The sequence below is a fragment of the Malaya genurostris genome, chromosome 2 (genome assembly GCF_030247185.1).
Source record: "Malaya genurostris strain Urasoe2022 chromosome 2, Malgen_1.1, whole genome shotgun sequence".
Taxonomy (NCBI): domain Eukaryota; kingdom Metazoa; phylum Arthropoda; class Insecta; order Diptera; family Culicidae; genus Malaya; species Malaya genurostris.
Window position 1 is genome coordinate 155,167,121 of NC_080571.1, and position 19,604 is coordinate 155,186,724.

At 42.0% G+C, this 19,604-nt stretch overlaps 1 protein-coding gene across 2 annotated transcripts in view; it reads right to left on the bottom strand.

Moving 5' to 3' along the window:
* LOC131429682 (protein ROP) overlaps positions 1 to 19,604 on the bottom strand; it is a 609,112-nt gene that overhangs the window by 490,640 nt on the left and 98,868 nt on the right. Inside the window, exon 2 of one of the 2 annotated variants that reach the window (XM_058593974.1) lies at positions 9,934 to 9,990. In XM_058593974.1, the coding sequence (XP_058449957.1) occupies positions 9,934 to 9,990 (57 nt within the window). Of the gene's footprint in view, positions 1 to 9,828; positions 9,991 to 19,604 lie in introns of both variants that reach the window. The other variant, XM_058593973.1, reaches the window with a different exon arrangement.

Consider the following 19,604-nt stretch of genomic DNA (forward strand, 5'->3'; position numbering starts at 1 on the left):
TCATATTTGTTCCAAATTACAAAATACTCTTGTTATACATTATGGTAAAAGGCAAATCATTTTAAAATATGCCTGATTAAAATTTCTAGTGAATAAGGCTTAGCAGGACTTAACAAGTTCGGGAGGGATTGAACAGGATTTGATTCCTTGGGAAAATGTAGGAGCCATTATGTAGAATTTTGTTGAAAGGCATCGTACGGAGAAATTCATAATAATTTAGGATGAGTTGTGCGGTGTAGGCAGTCTTAGAAAATTTAGAAAAAGTAGGTTCAAAAATTTAAAATAGAAAAGTTCAAAGTGGATTGTGCGTGATTAGAAAAGATTACTATTGAGAGTGATTTCTTCCCTGCACTAAAGATTCATATCCTTTCAATTGCACTACATTTATCACTATCTTTATCAGTCTTGATGATACTACTAAATTTATTGTTTATAACATGACAAAAAACGAGATAGTTTACAGATTTTCAAAAAAAGTTTTAGGATCAATACGTAGAGATAGTACGTAGGTGTTATTTAAGCGGAATTATAAGTGGTTTATTGAACATCATTTGTAGGGGTTTTACTATGTCGGATAGTGAGTAAGCTCTCAACTATTGAATCAATAATTGGTAACTATAGATCTTTAATTCTGCAGCAACTGCAACAATGTTTCGAACCTGTAGCTGTTATCTCAAACAATCAATGTGATGAGAAAAGACATTATTCGGCACAGTTCCAATGCTTAATAGAAAATCGACCCGAACTTTACGCATGAAGTCAATGAGTATCGCATAAGTTGGTCAGAAGTTTTTCATCGTATCATGGATCTACTGCATTTTCTTGGCATAAGGTACATCATCAATTGATCAAAACAATTATTCTGAATTGGTTTGCTTAGCTAAATTTATTGTGAAATCGTTTGGAATGGTATTTAAAAGTTTTCAAGGGTAATATACTTTGCATTTAAACGGAAATAGAAAAATCGTGTATCTGACAGCAGACGACATCTTATCTAGAATTTATATTTTCAATGTTGAGTATTCTTATATTACATTTTCGTATATTAATAAACCATTGTAATTTTAAAAAAGCAACAAATTTTACAGCGTAAACAACTGAACAACTGAGTTTGTGTATACTTCATTGAATACACTGATAAAAATTAGCACGATCATGTGCAAAGCACATAGACTGTAAAATACTCTAAATTTATGAAAATTTCATTTAACTAATTAACTAAGTGTAAAAATTGTGAACTTTCAATTAAACTTTCACATTCAAAAGTTAATAAACTCCGTTAATGCACAATTCAGCATCAATTACACATGAATGTCAGTTTATTTCACATATCGAATCACGAATTACCAAGTCTAGTCTTTTTTTTTACAAGATGAAATGCAATTTACGCACGGAGTGTGGGACTCTCCAAAGGACTACCCAACTGTTAATTGGAACTATCCACTAAAACACCTTGGATCTTCAACCCTACCTCCCCGGTACCACCGCTAGGTATTACTTCGGGGTGGAAGGCTATTGGCGCTCACAGCACCCTCCCCAGATTTATGCAGAATGGGGATCAGCACCCTGCTCTCGAGGGATCGAACAGTTGGATGACGAGGTCGGTCCAGTGATGCCGGTTGGAGGGTAACTTCCGGTTCACTGGCGCCTCGACGACCCAAAACTGATGCTACGTCGCGGAACTACTCGACTAGTCTCCGCCAAAAGATCTAGTCTACACCGACGGAGGGTTCCCCGACGAGAGAAGTCCTCCCGAACCTACGCTTACGGTACACGTCTACGACCCGACCTAAAGGATGCCTAAGTCGAGTCAATGATTCTGGTTGGAGCGTAACTTCCGGTTCACTGGCGCTCAGACGATCCTAACGGTACCACGCGACGATCTACTCATCTAGTCCCCGACAAAGGATCTAGACTACTCCGACGGAGAGTTCCCCGGCGAAAGAGATTCTCCCAACACCGAGTCCTCTGTTACACCACACGGGACACCGAAGGAGTGCCGAGGTCGGTCCGGCGATTCCGGTTGGTGCATGGCTTCCGGTTCGCTGGCACCTCGACCACTCGAATCGGAGTTGTGGCGACTACTCGACTAGCCACCGCCGAAGGATCTAGCCTACCACGACGGAGAGTTCCCCGACGAAGGAGGCTCTCCCGAAACCGACGCATTCGATACCCGTCAACGCCCGACCGAGAGGATCCCTGGGTCGATCCAGTGATTACGGTTGGAGGATAGCTTCCGGTTCACTGGCGCCACGACGATCCTAACAGTTTTACGTACTACTCGTCTAGTCCCCGACATAGGATCTAGACTACTCCGACAAAGAGCTCCCAGGCGAAGGAGGTTCTCCCGGACTGATGTTTATTCGCTGATCCCTCTTGAGTCTACTACGGTTGCACGCAACCAGCGGTCGCGGCTGCCTGTTGTTGCTCCGCACTCAAATTTCGCTGCAATATGCCTGCAATTTAGGATGCCGCGTTGAACACTGTGTTCCAGTTCTCTACGCAGTGGCACATTCTCTGGATCAGCTCCTGCGGTGTGGTGTCAATGCCACATGCCTCCAGTAGCTCAAGGAACATGCGAACAAGACGTGTTCTGCCGTCTCGATCTCATCTGGGCAGCCAAGAATTACAGGGGATGTTGCCGAACCTGTGGAGGTATCACCTGAAGCAACCGTGGCCTGTGAGGAATAGCGTCAGGCCGAAGTTCATTTCTTCGTGAGGTCTATCTAACCAACTCGAGACTCTGGGTATGAGTCTATGTGCCTACCTACCCTTGGTGGAGCTGTCCCACTCTCGTTGTTGTCTACGTAGAGAAGCGGCTTTGGAGGCCCTACGGGCATTCCTGTCTTCTCGCGTGCTGTAGCACTCCGCGTCTTCATTCACTATCAGACCAACTTACAGGCGTATTCAACGTGCTTACTGAAGTTGAGTTTGTCGTCAAGCATCACATCCAATTGCTTCAGTGATCTCTTGGAGGGGATCACGTAATCTCCGGCATGTACCAACGCCTCCTGTTCCGATTTGCGGTTGTTTACCACCATCACCAGCTCTTTTGCTTGCGCTGATGGCCTTGTTTAGCGCTAACTTCGCCGTTTTGAACGCCGTGTTCTTCTCCATCCTCATCTCCGCTGATCGAGCTCTTTGCATCCTTCTTCTAGAGCTGAGGCAGGATGCACGAAGGCGTGCAATTTGCTCGTTCCACAAGTAGACCGGTGGTCTGTTGGTCCTCGGTTGAGCCTTTCTAGGCATGGTCGCGTCACACGACCGTGACAAGATAGCGACCAACTCGTCCCCTCTCAGGTTCACGTAGTGTTCCTATAATTCAAGGACAGCGAAAAACGTTTCGCGGTCATAGTTAGCAACCTTCCACGATAGTTTTGGGAGTAGTACTCCTCCTTGTGCTTCTCTCCAAGTGACCGATCGTGCAGCGAATGGCTAGATGGTCGCTATGGGTGTAGACATCATCAACTCTCCAATTAGGATCTCCGGCTAGGCCGGGACTACAGAAAGTCAGGTCAATAAACGACTCGACTCCGTTCCGCTGGAAGGTACTTTTCGGTCCATTATTCGCTAATACGACGCCTAACTTGGCGAGGGCCTCCAGTAGCGTCTGCCCTCTCTTATTGGTAAAGCGGCTGCCTCAAGCCGTTGCCCAGGCGTTGAAGTCTCCGGCTATCACCTCCGGCTTCTGACCCACCAGGTCTGCAGTCAACCTGTCGACCTTCCGGGTGAACTGGTCTATTGACCATCTCGGTGAAGCGTAGCAGCTACAATAGTACACTCCGTTCACCTTCGCTATGGCTACTCCCTCCGCTTGCGTTTTCACCACCTCTTGCACTAAGTACAGACCAGTCGTCAAGATCGCCACAGTCTTGGATTCGTCCGCCACAAAGTCCCCTTACCTACTGGTATGCGATAGGGATCCGAAAGAATGGTGACATCAATGCCCCATTCCGCCACTGACTGGTGCAGCAGTTGCTGGCCAGCTGCACAGTGATTTAGATTCAGCTGTGCTAATTGCATGTTGTTTTACTCCCTCCGCTTGTTGGACAAGTAGGTTCACCCATGACGTGGTTTGTTGCCTTCTTCTTGCTCGCGCACAGCATGCAACGTGGCGTTCTTTCACATGCATACGCCTTGTGCCCTTCGCCGCCGCAACGCTTGCAAAGGCGCCACGTTCCTTCACCCCATCATTTCCGACATGGTCTTTACTCCTTTTGGCCTTCGGAGTCAGGCGTTTACTACCTGGAGAATCTTTAGTGCTTTTTATTCAGCTCAATCCTGAGCCGGAGCGCATAGTCGACCGCATCCTGGTTTTTATCGCTATCGAAGGTGGAGGGCGCTGTTTGAGAACACTTTTCCGACTTTCCGCCACCTTCTAGCCGCACTATCAACGTCTCTTGGTCCCTTTTAGCTACGTTCACGGCCTTACGTAGCTTAAGCAAGTTCACCTTCAGCTCCTTGCTGATGTTGGGTTTTTCCTGCGTGAATTCGACAATAGCGTCGAGCTGTTCTATGACCGTTGTCATACCCGGTTTGACTAATTCATTCCATTGCTCCTGGGACCCAGGCTGGTCCACTGATTTAACGGGGGCATTGCTGTCGCTAGTCCCCTCAGAGGTTGCTCCGGTTTGGGCTTCTGCAGTCCCACGACTTGTGGCCAGGTTCGAAACACCTGAAGCACATGTCCACCACCGGCGGTTGGTAAGCGGTCATTGGGCATACCGACCATCCGACCTTTAGCCTGCCCACTTTGAGGACCTTATTAGCATCCGTGGCCGATAGCTTGAATGTAGCTATCTGGGTGCCCTGTGGTCCTTTCCTTATGCGGATGGATTTCTGTGGGATATCCACACCTCGTTGCTCCTTGATGGCCATGGCAAATTCTTCTGCGGTGGCGATTTCATCCTACCGTTTGCACTGGAGTGCAACCTCACTACGCAGGGCTCTAACTTCGACCGTGTCGCCTAAGACTTCTTGGGCCAGCGAAACAAGCTAGGTTCCGCCCACCTGTGCTCCCTTTTTTAGCTCGAGCAGCATGTTTCCCGTTTTCGTGCGACAGATGTTGCGAACCTCTTTGCCAAGTTCGGGTAGCTTTGCCTCACCCCGCATGGCCTTGAGCACATCAGCGTACTTTTCTTTGTCGGCATTAACCAACAAAGCCTCAGCTTTGTCCCTAACCCTCCTCTCGGAAATAGGCCCAGCATCTATTTGGACTCTTTTCTTCTTGGCGACCTTCCGCCATGTTTGCTCTGGCTGATTCTCGCCGGGTTCGCTTTCATGGCTCGGATCCGGGAGTCGAGTGCCGAGGTTTGGGTTGAGCCCCTCGCCACGATCCATCGCCCCATCATTTCCGCCATGGTATTTACTCCTTTTGGCCTTCGGAGTCAGGCGTTTACTACCTGGAGAATCTTTGGCGCATTTCCGGCGCTTTTTATTCAGCTCAATCGTGAGCCGGAGCGCTTAATCGACCGCACCCTGGTTTTTTTTATCGCTATCGAAGGTAAAGGGCTTGTTTGAGAACACTTTTCCGACTTTCCGCCACCCTCTAGCCGCACTATTAACGCCTCTTGGTCCCTTTTAACTACGTTCACGGCCTTACGTAGCTTCAGCAAGTTCCCCTTCAGCTCCTTGCTGATGTTGGTTTTCTCCTGCGTGAATTCGATAATCGCGTCGAGTTGTTCTATGACCGCTGTCATACTCGGCTTGACTACTTCATTCCCTTGCTCCCGGGACTCAGGCTGGTCCACTGATTTGACGTGGGCATTGCTGTCGCTCGTCCCCTCAGCTACCACTTCGCTCTCCTCTCGCACCCGTTCTGGATGTAGACCTCCTCAGACCCCCTCTTGCGAAAGGGTTTACCTCCTTACTCGACGCCGATGTTGATGGTGTAAAACTCATTTTATATGGGTCCCCCTTACGGCTACCGTCAAACCCAGCCGAAAGTAGTCACTATCTTGATCTCATGGTTACCTATGCGGTGCAGTGAGGTCATGCGAGAGTTGGCTCTACGCTCAGAGCCGGATCTGCGCAAATCAGGAAAAGGGCATCTGAACCTACTTCCACCCAGTCATCCCAACCAGGTGGCTGAAAGTGAGACGGCGTGCCATAAGGCATGCCACGGTTTTATGGGACGGAAGGCAGCTGCGGCATTAGCCTACTCGCCATTTCAAGCCGGTTCCACCCTGCTTTACTGAAGGAGTAGAATACCGCAACTGTCAGCCCTAGCTTCTCTATATATTCCGATCTACCTTATCGTATCCGTGGATGGTATGGTAGCCAGTATGCCATAGTTAGGACCTCACTGGCGTCAGTCCTAACGTGCCGAGTCGGCACTCCTGCTGGGCTTGTGCACTTTGAGCGGCACTCCTGCTGGGCTTGTGCACTTTGAGCGGCACACGATCGCTTTAGTAGGACTTGCTTGTGGATACATGCAGCTTGTTAGAGAGGATTAGCAGAGCCCACTGTCAAACCCCACCATATCCTAGATAAGCCCAACAGCTATACATTTGTACTATATATATATATATATATATATATATATATATATATATATATATATATATATATATATATATATATATATATATATATATATATATATATATATATATATATATATATATATATATATATATATATATATATATATTCAGTTTAGTGAAAATGAAAATGAACAGCATTATACATATGGCTGGTAATATCTTACAGTGTACTTACCTAACAGCTATAGGCCTGGGGTGTCCTTTGCTATATAAAGCATACGTCTCCACATAACTCGGTCCATGGCTGCTCGTCGCCAGCCACTCAAGGCACGGATGCTTCTGATCCACCTTCACTTGATCGATCCACCTTTGCTCGCTGCGCTCCTCTTCTTCTTGTATCAGTCGGATTAGATTCAAGAACCATTTTCACTGGGCTGTCGTCCGACATCCTTATGACATGCCCAGCCCATCGTAGACGGCTGTCCATACGATAGGTGGTTCTCCTAGCAGCTGTTGCAATTCGTGATTCATACGCCGTCTCCACGATCCGTCTTACATCTGCACTCCGCCATAGATGGTCCTCAGTACCTTACTTTGGAAAACACTGAGGGCGCGTTGGTCCTCTGCCAACATAGTCCAGGTCTCGTGGCCATAGAGAACAACCGGGCTAATTAGCGTTTTGTAGATGGTCAATTTCGTGCGGTGGCGTACTTTTCTCGATCGTAGGGTTTTTCTGCTGGTGTCATTATCGGCGGTCACCAGTGAGCCCAAATACACGAACTCGTCAACCACCTCGATATCGTCACCGTCTATCACTATTCGTGGTGGGAGCAGGCCTTCCGAATGCTCATGCGTGCAAAAATGCGACAGCGAGAGCGCACCGAAAATGTGTGTGTCGCATATTTATCCTGTGAGCGTGTGCACCGACTCAAAGAGCAAACCAAAAGCAAGTAAGAGACGCGTAGCGGGCACATAGAAACGGGATGTGCTGCTTGAAATTTCAGAGCATCGCATTTTCTTCTGCGCGCGACTAGTGCGCTTTGGTCTCAAGAGACAGCGCACGAGATTTTTTATGAGCGCAGCTTGTGTGCTATGTGAGCCACAGTAAAAGCTGCTGTTATTATTTTTTGTTCGTGCCTAGAGCGGTTCGTGCGACTTGTGTCCTATCCTAAAGGAAGAGATGAAGAGGATGAAAATAACGTACAAACCACTCGTAGATCGCATGAAGCGAGCGCGCCGCGCTATCTCATGCGACGAAAGCGCTTGAGCCTCGCTCTTGGCAGAATGCGATGAGACTTTACAACGAAGCGTGCATCAGTTTCTGGTGCGGTACGTAAATGTGCCAAAGAGTTCTCTTGAGCGCGGAAAAAGTCCGTCGCATGCGCGTGGTTGTCTTATGAGAATGAGAATTTATTTGTCTCAGCGCAAAATAAAGAGCGCGCGTGCATAAGGCCTGGGTGGGAGGCGTAGTGTTTTTTCTCTGGAGCCTCTTCCTCTCATGTATTTTGTTTTCGACGCATTTATGGCCAGTCCGATACACCTAGGTTCAGCTTTCAGTCCGATGTAGGTTTCCGTAATCTTCTCAAGGTTACGTGTCACAATATCAATATCGTCAGCGAAGCAAAAAAGTTGTACAGACTTCCGGAAGATCGTGCCACTCGTGTCGATCCTCGCTCTTCGAATCACACCTTCCAGGGCAATATTGAACAATATATAAGAAAGTCCATCACCTTGACGTAGCCCTATCTGAGATTCGAAGGGACTCGAGAGCGTCTCAGATACTCGGACGTAGCACATCACTCTATCCATCGTTGCTTTGACCAATCGCGTCAGTTTATCCGGGAAACCGCATTCGTGCATTATCTGCCATAGCTGTTCTCGATCGATTGTGTCGTATGCCGCTTTGAAGTCAATGAATAGGTGATGCGTGGGTACGTTGTATTCACGACACTTCTGGAGTACTTGTCTTATCGCGAATATGTGATCCGTAGTGGCGCGGGCTCCAGTTAATACGGCTCTACGAATTCCTTAGCTATTGGTGATAGACGACGGCCGAGGATTTGGGAGAGTACCTTGTAGGCGGCGTTTAGCGCTCTAGCCAGTGCTTCTCCTCCATGTTTGAGCAGCTCGCCTGGCAACTGGTCATTGCCCGCGGCTTTGTTGTTCCTCAGCTTGCCGATCTCCTCAATTATCTCCGACAGATCAGGGGCTGGGAATCTGTCGTCGGCTGAGCGTGCACCCAGATTGATTCCTGTACCGTTCTCTGTATCTTGTGCTTCGCCATTCAGATGCTCGTCATAGTACTGCTTCCACCTGTCGATCACCTCACGTTCGTTCGTGAGAAGGTTACCACTGGTATCTCTGTACATTTCGGCCTGTGGCGTATAGCCTTTACGTGAGCGGTTCGCCTTTTCATAGAACTTCCGTGTGTCATTTGCGCGGTACAGCTGTTCCATCGCTTCGCGATCTTGGTCTTCCTGGTGGCGCTTTTTCTTCCGGAAAACAGTGTTCTGTCTGTTCCGTGCCTGTCTGTATCGTTCCTCGTTCGCCCTCGTGCGGTGTTGGAGCATCCTCGCCCTTGCTGCATTCTTCTCTTCGACCAACTGCTGACATTCGCCGTCAAACCAGTCATTTCCTCGATTCGATAACCTCGTACCCAATACGGTTGTAGCAGTGCTACTCACGGCGGACCTTATGTTCCTCCAGCCGTCTTCAAGAGTCGCCGCGCCAAGCTGCTCTTCCGTTGGTAGCACTAACTCCAGTTGTTGCGCGTATTCCTCTGCAATAAGAATGCTACGTAGCTGCTTGAGATTGAGGCCCGGCGTTCCTGTGCGACGAGTATTGTGCACCGTCGATTGTTTTGAAGGTAGTGGTCAGAATCAATGTTGGAACTGCGGTAAGTGCGGACATTGATGACGTCGGAGAAGAATCGCCCGTCGATGAGAACGTGGTCGATTTGATTTTCCGTATGTTGATCAGGTGATCTCCAGGTGGCTCTGTGGATATCTTTGCGGGGGAAGAAGGTGCTTCGAACTACCATTCCTCGGGAGGCTGCAAAGTTAACGCATCGTTGACCGTTGTCGTTTGTTACCGCGTGCAGGCTCTCCAGCCCGATCACGGGCCTGTACATTGCCTCCCGGCCTACCTGAGCATTCTTTCAGTGTACAGATGTCGACAATGCACTACGAATAATTTTTACTACAATTCTCATGTTTTTCTCTCATAAGGTTCAAGGTTACAATAGATTTTCGGTATGTCATTTTAATCGAATACATCATTTAGTTCATGGTTTAAATAAATACTATCGAATTATTTAAATAAAAACTATTGAATTATTACATACGAGTTATTCCTTCTGCGCTTATTTCATGCATTTTTGTACAAGCCGAGACCATGCGCATAGCAAGTTGATCGACGATTAGAATTCTCCATTCTGTGCCAGGCTTACCGTTTGGCAACAAATTGCTTGATGATCCCTTGTAACGAACTACTTCGTTCATTATCTCTGGAAATAAACAAAAAATATATATATATACTTAAAAACTGACTCTGGAAAAGATTATTCTGCTGTTCTACGAAATAAAAACAAATATGTAAAATAAATTAACATTTTATTAAGGTCAAAAAGTCTTAAGGTTTCATATTTGACCATGACTCCTTCGAGACTTTTTGACTTTAAGAAAATGTTAATTTATGTAGTATCATAATTTTTACTCAATTTTTTTAACATTTAACATTTAATTGAAATATGGTTTTGATAATTTCAAAATTCTTGGTCCTATAAAATTATGAGCTCATAATTGCTATAAAAATTATGAGGTACTATAAAAATAATAAGCTTCAGTGTTGTTGCCACAAACAAAATTCATTGTTGAGTCTGTTGCATCAAATTAGTTAAGTAATGTTGATGTTATAATTCGTCCAATTCAATGAAAGCTCCAAATAGCGACTGATTACCGTCCTTGTGTCAGAGCAGGCCTAGCAAGTCGCCCGGAAAACACATGTTACGTTACATTTATTTATTTATTTATTTGGGAGCAGGGAAAAGCTCGCTGAGCTGAAATTTACAATCTCTCTCTCCAGCAGGCATACAACTTCCTTATCTTTTTATATCAACAGATAACAAAGATCCAACAGATATACTGCTTAATACTAAGGGCTTAAAGTAAAATTACTCCCGGCGAGGGTCAAGAGTGACTGGACGGTGACGTTGAAGGCCGCATCCTGCTGTCCGTGAGGGTCCGACGAAAACCCCCAAGTCACAAACACTCGTCGGGTGTCCGGCATGCTGGACATCAAAGAGAGTGGCCCTCGGAGAGCGGTGAATAATAGCAATGCAGGAAAAAGGAGAGAAAAAGAGAGAAGTGAATATTGTAGTAAATGGAATTACGGAGGGCTTCGAAGGGGTGGAGAGGGGAGGGGGGACGTTTCAAAAGAATTTGAAAGCGGCAAAAGATCAAGTTAATTGTCTCAAAAGATGGTGAAAAGATGAATAAGGGGGGATGCAAAAAGTATTAGTAACATCATAAAGATCTAGTTAGTTCCCGAAGAAGATGGTGGACAGCCGGGGGATCGAGAGAGTCGAGCGGATGTTAGAAACAAACCTAATGGTGAATATTATTCTTGGTTGCATAATCGATAGAGAATGGAAGCAGACTTACTAAGGGGGCACTAAACTAAACTTGTGGATTAGATACCAAATCACCCTAAAGCCAAATCTAGAATTTAAGGTGAAATGTAGCGGAATGCGAAAATCGCGTTTTTGATCAATTATTCAAAAACTAGACCAATTTTCGAAAAACAAAAAACACTTAAGTTTTCGAAATCAAATTTATCATAACTAAGTATTCTTAGAATTTAGAAATTTTGCTTTGCCGAGCCGTAATTGGTTTTTGAAATGTATAAACGGTCACTGTTCCGTCCCACGGGGATGATTTTAGAACTGAAAAGTAGTATTTGTAGCAGAATTTCACAAAGAATCTGAAAATGCAACTCAAAATTATAAAATTTTAGCGAAAACAACCGAAAATTGAAAAAGTTTTCATAAACTTTTCTGCATTTTTTTATTGCTTGCGCGCTGCTGTTTCGTATTGAGGTGGTGTGAGAAATGCACGGTGGGCACGGTGGCATTATATCGTGAGCAAAAAATAGATATAAAATAATGACGCGAATTTATGCAGCATTGGGTTTTGTGTTGAAATAAAAATGACTTGAATACAATAAAATGAGTATTGTAAGAAATCGTTTATTTTCTAAGTAGCTGTCATTTATACAAACAATGTGATAAACATTGAGGGCCAGCTTCGAGCCAGTCAGCATGGAAAACTTATTGGAATTCATTGGTTTTTCAATTATTATGAATACAATGAATAAACGCTTGATTTTGCTTTCAAAATCGATTGAATAATAAGGAACTACGAAATAACTTTATATTCAATTCCGTGCCCCAAATATGTGCTTGAGAAAAGATTCACTAAATAATTTTAACTGCATGGTATGATGAACTATTAGTTATAATTGGAATGTATTCCAATAATGTAATCTAAGAAATTATTAAACTATTGATGATTTCTGGCACCGGAGGCCAGAGGCTGTTTGGTCTTCGGTTCGTTATCGTTGAAACAGACATTTCTAGACTCATCATGCTATACAATTCCGAAAGTCGCTTCCGAAAAAAAGTTAATGGTGAATACTTTTACGTAAATTCTATCTCATCGGCGGGAAGGGCCTGGTGAACGACTGGCAAAGATATCGAAAATACTTGAATGTTCTCTTGCTTTCAACCGTTCTTTTGAAGGAGAATCGATGCTTGCTACTAAAATCAGGCATATACATGGTTAGCAAGTTAGTCAATACATATGTATATAACCTCATGTTAATCATTCATAATTACTCATGATTTATAGCTCTAGTGTAAGAGTAATCACTAACAATGATGATTGAATCAGCATATATTCAAAGTGTGAAGAATTCTAAAATCCATTACGTCCCGTCTTTTTTACATGCCAATATAACGAGAGGTAAACCCACTGCGCTCAATCATTGAAAAAAGTTCTTGTTTCTATGTGGCCGTTTTTCTTGGTATGCTTTGTGCGACGGTTCGTTCAACTGAAGCGGATAAAATTTTGCGCGCATTTTATGGCGCTACATTTCACCTTAAGTATTGAAGTTGGAAGGACTGTTTGAGATTGTGTTTAAAAAAATTGTTTTGTGGTATTGCGAGACAGGGTTAAATCAAATACATGAGAATATCACATACTGGAGAAAGGTTCATTATAGCCATAATTAGTGCGAGCGGTTTGAATTCTCAGGAATTGATGAGTTCGAAGATTTCGAGAATGAATATTTAAATTTAGTTTGCCTAACAATTCGGGGCAATCAATTTGAGATTGCAACAGATCTGCCACGAATATTGCCCTGGAGAGATCTCGGCGAACAGATAACAGGTGTAGATCGATCAGTTTACAGCGTTCCTGATAGCTTGGGAGGTTGTTGGGATCTCTCCAAGGAAGACAACGAAGAGCAAAGCGAAGAAATATACGCTGAATGGCTTCGATACGATTGATGTCCAGTTGATAATAGGGGGCCCAGTCGACAGAAGCGTATTCTAGGATAGAACGAACCAGTGCGCAATATAGTGCTTTTAGGCAATAAATGCATTTAAAGTTCTTTGTGACTCGAAAAATAAAACCAAGTGTCTTGGAAGCCTTAGAGATAATATACTCGACGTGATGTTTGAAACTATCATTCAATTGAGGTCGCACCAGTTGGAGAAAATATCCAACTGTTTTTGTGGGAATCTGGCATCTTCGTATTCTTTAATAAGATGGAACAATTTAAAATCGTCGGCGAAAGATAATTTCAAGCATTGCATCGAATTGTTCAAATCGTTCAGATAAAGTAAGAATAAAGAGGGTCCAAGATGACTTGAGGTACACCAGAGTTAGCTCGAAAAGGTTCAGCTGTACAGTCTCCGATTTTAGTTATCATACTACGACCAATCAGGTACGAATGCAACCAATTCCATTGAATCCAAGTCTGTCAAGTTTAGCAATAGCTATTTGGTGATTTATTTTATCAAAAGCAGCGGAGAAGTCTGTATATATGGCGTCAACCTGCTGTCGCGCCTGAATTAAGTAGGATGTATAACATACCAGGTTTGTAGATGTGGATCGTTTTGGCATTAAACCGTGTTGAGTTGAAGATATGTAGCTAGAGCAGTTGTGGGTAATGAAGTCCAAAACGATTATTTCAAAAAGCTTAGATACAGCACATAATGCAGCAATTCCGCGGTAATTTGAAATTCTTAAGAATAATGGAGAGTATTCCGTCAGGTCCAGCGCTTGATGATCTTTTCAGCTTAGTTAAGGAAGCTTTCATCATATCTATGATAATAATGGGATGAGGACCAACGGGGGGGAGGGGGGGGGGGGGGGGGGTTGGCGTAAAGGAACATTGTTGGCAGCTTCGAAGATGTTATTACTAGCCAGATTTTCTTCACAGAAAACGCTGCTGAAGTGTTTGCCAAAGAGATCACAGATATCATGCGGAGTCGATGCTTGCAGAGTGCCGAGCGACATATGATTAGGTAACCCTGATTCCTTTCTTTGTTCATTAACGTGATTCCAAAACCTTTTAGTGTGGGATTTAAGATTCTTCTGGATGCGACATTGAAAGACATAGTGGAGCGATTTATTCAATCGTTTATAACGATTGTTGTGGAACATATAATAAGATCTAGAATGAAGAGTAGGCTTTTTGGTGAATTTCCTCAAAGCGCATCGTTTGGCTCGTTTAAAACGCTTCAAAGTTCGGTTTGACCACGGTGGACAGAGCGTTTTTTTTCGTAGCTTTTTGGGTATAAATTGATTAATAGCGTCGGTTATTTTATGTGTCTAAAGATCAACGGCAGAATTACAGTCACGATTTGATAGTAAATAGTTCCAATCCAGTTCCATCAGAAATCTATTCATTTCATTGAAATTACCATTTCTGTTGTCAAAGAAAGTTGATTCGGAGACGTTATTGAAAACAACAGACGGAGAATCACGAATGGCAATGTGAAGTGGGGGATGATGTTGGCAAGATTTAACGAGCGGGGAGGGGGCGAGGGTTATTAAGCAAGTATTTATGAGTTCAAGACTAACAAAGCAGAGATCGAGCAGGCGATAGTTACTATTATTTTGATCGTTAAACTGTACTAGTCTTGCAGTACTATAGCTATCAAGAAATTTCAGGGAAGTAGATGTTTTAGACGAGCTTGCAATATCGGGAAATAAATAATTAGACGAAGAGCGAGACCATTTAATGCCGGCGATTTTATAGTCGCCTATAATAATCACCTTATCGTCTAAAGCCATTTGATTTTCAATTTGTGAGATCGAGTTCATATGCTGATCAAACAGGGACATATCATTGATGCGATCAGGCGGGATAGAAAGAACACAAATATAGAGCGTGTAATCTGAGAACATGAGAGCAACCCAAAGCTGCTCGACACCGGTGCAGTTCAAGAGAGACAACTGTTGAGATTTGAATTTTTTAGCGACAGGCGAGTAGTACACCACCGTCGCTTTTTTTATGGCATGTTCGAGTTTCAGTTCAACAACGTTGAAACTAGGTACGAAACTAGCTTCAACCAATCGGTTTGACCGCAGTTAGGGTGGAAACTGGGTTAGGTTTGGCATCATTGCGAAAATGACATAAGTGTTCATCAAGGTGCAAACCTGGAAAACGGACGGTCAAAAGTCTGTATTGACTTTCACTGATTTTTAAGAGCTAACGTGTCTTGGAAGAAGTTTTGCAAGATTATATAACTCTTCCTATGAAAGTGGCATCTTCATTTTTGGGGGTAGTACCGATTTTGAATAAAAATATTTATTTTCACAAAAAAAAAATTTTATCTCATTTCGAAGAAAAAAACGTTTGAAGTATTTTTCCTGAAGATATTAATAATTTAGAAAAATAATTTTTTGATATGTATTCGTTTTATTTTAAAAACAGTTCTTTTGGATTTATCTACGTAGAATCTACCTCTATTACCTAAGTATCTACTACAGTTTTAGATGGCATTAAAATGAGTCAATTTTACCGATACTTTTCACAACCTAATCAATTATTTAGGTAATCAATGTTACCTAATAAATCATTACAGTATGTCACTTAGTCGCATTGCATTCGATCAATCAGTATCAGTCACGTTATCGTCCGAGTTTTCTGTGTCGCTAATTTCTTGCTCTGCATTTTTGTTGTAAGTTCTAGCATATCAATTGCTTCCAGTGACAATTCCTTTCCAGCTTTCAAATTAATATAGTGTATAACAAGATAATAATGTATATAGATTATTACTATACATGCTATGCATGTATGCAAATATATCAAAGGTATCTCTATCCGATTTCCGAACAAGAGTAAACACGCATAAACAAGCTTATGCTTGCACGCGCAATTTAAGCAAATTGTTGCGATTTTTATTTTCTTTAGTTTTTGACAATTAACAATATAAGAAAAAATCTACCTGGAACTGTATCCTTTGAAGTTTGTGAAATTAGATTCGGCCATCTTAAAGAAAAGTGAGTGAAATCATTTTTGCAGTTTTTAATCACCATTTCTCATTCCTTTGGAACCGGATTCAGATGAACGGAATAGCCGAAGTTGGTTCGTTTGCCAGCAACAAGTATGATCTCCAAATTGGAACAGTTTTGAAACTAGTTTAATATATTCTTACTATCTCATGCTCTATTTCGATTAAACCAATTAAACGGAATCTAACAAACGAAGCGAACCTGCATTTCGGTTACATCTGTATATGTAAGTCAAGTTAAACAGCATGAAACAGCAGCATAAAACCTGTAGGAGGATTATGATTATGAATATTATTATAATTATTACTATTGTTCATAAGGCGGACTTTCTCGAGCAAAACACGATCATTTAGCAGTCTCGGTTGGAAACAGCTTTTATACTGGAATTTATTAAACATTATTAGTGTAACTTCACAAATACATCAGGGACTTACATTCAGTATTTTTCGAGTTCACTCCGCAAATAAGTCTACTTCTGCAATTTCTGACTCTTTATGCCAGTGACATCCTAACATAAATGATTTCTGTTAGACAGATGAACACGCGATATAATAGTCTGCATGTTAGGTATAGTTTAGGTTATGAATTCATTTTCGCAGGTTATACAAGTTTTCGTTTAGTTATACATTTCGATACTTTAGATTATACAATTTAATAGGTAACTCGATATTCTAGTTAGATAGATTAGCTTATACTAGCATCGGTATAGATTGAACAATTTTATATTTTATTCGGGAAAAATGTAATATATAAACTCACGTATTAGCAGGTGATTTTGATCAACAAAACAACAGATCTTCGTTCACTGGTTGATTCACCGGTTGGTTTGCTGATCTAACGTTGACCACAGTAGCATCCGACTGCAAACCATACGACTTAGACTGTTAGCTGCCTGCCAACTAGCGAAGATGTGAGCACACTTATGCACTGACTCAGACTGGTTTTACTTCTACTTCTTTTGTTGAGTGTTTGCCTTCGCTTCCGTCGCCGTTAGGAGCTCACGTTACTATCCGTTTGGTTACATTTGTTTTTAACAACTATTATTGTTATTATTATTACTCTTATTATTATTATTATTATTATTATTATTATTATTGACATCACTACACCACCGCCATGGTATTACTGCACCGGCTGTGAAAATTGCATTTTTTTAAATAAACTTCAATTCATTGACATTCTTTTATTTTTTTGATATCTATTTTTCCCCAGCTTTTCATTATTTTATTCTCTCGGTCGCACTTATCATAAAATAGCTAAATTTTTTATAACCCGCAACACCGCCTTTTGCTAATATCATACACTAGCAGCAGACATCCGCAATCGTTTCGTTTTATTTATAGCGTGTACGAAATAGACCAAAGCGCGAATTGATCGTTCGCACCGCACGCGAATAGTTCTTGTGTCCTGGAAACTTTTTCTGGATACCTAGAGTTTCATTGATTTAAGGCTACCTGTATCACTAACAGTCTATTTGAAGACTAACAATTAGTCAGCCTATACAAAGAGTGATATTCACATATTATTAGTCTTTTTCAAGACTAAGAAATTGATCAGCCTTTTGTAAGGCTAGCCATCCAAAGAATTATTCTTCGAACAAATCAGTCTTTGTTAAGACTACCACAAATCAGTCTTTATCAAGACTCAACCAAACTAGGAGTCTATTCGAAGACTAATTGAGCCTAGTTAATTTAATTTCATTCATTTCAAAAATGCCTGCGTCCAACCGGAAAGGCAACAAGCCTAAGACTAAAAATAATTCAATACGGAATAAACATTCACGATCTTATAGAATTTTACATTTAAAAATAAAAGACAACGGACGGACTTCCCTTCCGTTAATTTTACGCCGGCTAACAATATTTACGAGATTCTTCCTGAATCTGATTGTAGCGACATAGAAGAAAATTCATCTACGATTCCCAAAATGGACGCTTGTCGATCTGGAAAAAAGGCGGGTGGGTAATGTCAGAGACATAACAGGATGTTGTGAATACTGAAAACAACTGCCATGTTCCTTAACACTTCCGAATATCAATTAATTGATCAATTGTATGAATTATGCAAGCAATATAATGAAATAACCAGTATAGTTCTTTATAATAAAAATACAGACTAATCTGTATACGTGGCAACCCTGTTTCGCACGGCATATTTCCAATCGACCAAAATATAATGAAATAAACAGTATAGTTCTTTATAATAAAAATACAGACTAATCTGTATACGTGGCAACCCTGTTTCGCACGGCATATTTCCAAACGACACCCATACTAGTATAAAGATGTGTTCTATATCAATATTTTCATTTTCACATTGCGTGAGTCGTAATTGAATGTGTTAGTGTGACGGTCAAACTTTGTCTACTTCCATTTTGATAAATCTGATGCTTTTGGTACGAAAGAGATAATTCAATTAACTCTTTATGATTATCTGCAGCACTGAAAAGTGCTTTAAATTGTCACGGATCACCTACAGAATCTGCATTTAGATCCGAGATGGTTCTGGTACACTGATGACTTCAGCTGACTGGTGTAGTAACGCTATGTGCTTGGCCCTATATTACTCTAGTGTGTGTCTTGCTTCTATAATCGTTGCTCACAAAATGATAGAAAAAGTGAACAAGCCAGCTTTTATATCGCTGGAGCAAAACAAATTTTATTCTCTTCCTCAGAACGCGCTCTGATTGGCTGGTGCTGAAATGGATCAAATCAGACAGATTTTTCAATAGTCTACTATTGAAAAACTTCAATTTTTTTGCAATATACGTTCAAGTTGAAAATTTTGGAATCTATTGGTAGTTTTTTTTTTTGTTTCAATTATAGAGGCTTTAACATCTTAGGTCATTCGCCTCTTCGGATCAGAAAATCTTTCTGACCCTATGTGCGGGGTTGGGAATCGAACCCAGGCGGGCTGCGTGAAAGGCATCGACTATCCCATCACGCTATACCCGTCCCCTAGTCTATTGGTAGTTAGATTATATTAATCCTTCCACAGATAAATGAGCTAGGAGCTTTCAAAGTACGAGAAAGGCAAACAAGCGTCATGTGTTTTCCTCTTTAATACTCGTTCATACTAAACTTTTCAGAAAAAAATAATTTTGAATTATTTGAGATTACATCACACAACTGAAAATTTAATCATAAAATTGTGTTCATATTTCCGATGGCATGTAGCAAAAATTATGTTGATACGTTAGATACAACAATAGATATTCACGATCAAAAACTTATCACTCTCTCAGGGGGTAAATTTAGAAAAGGCGCCCCATAGTAAAGTAAGCCGTATTCACGACAAAACAATAATCTATGCCTCCAGTGACGGTGATGATTTCTGACTTCAAAGCATTTCGTACTGAGCTTTCTACTTTTCTCCCGGAAGTAAAAGTCTCATTTCAAATCGGACGAAGAGGAGAATGTCGAGTCTTGGTTGATGGATTGGAAGACTACGAACGTCTTTTCCGATATTTGTCCGAGAAACTTCATACATTTTTTTCATTTGATATAAAATCAGACAGACCCTTCAAGGCTGTCTT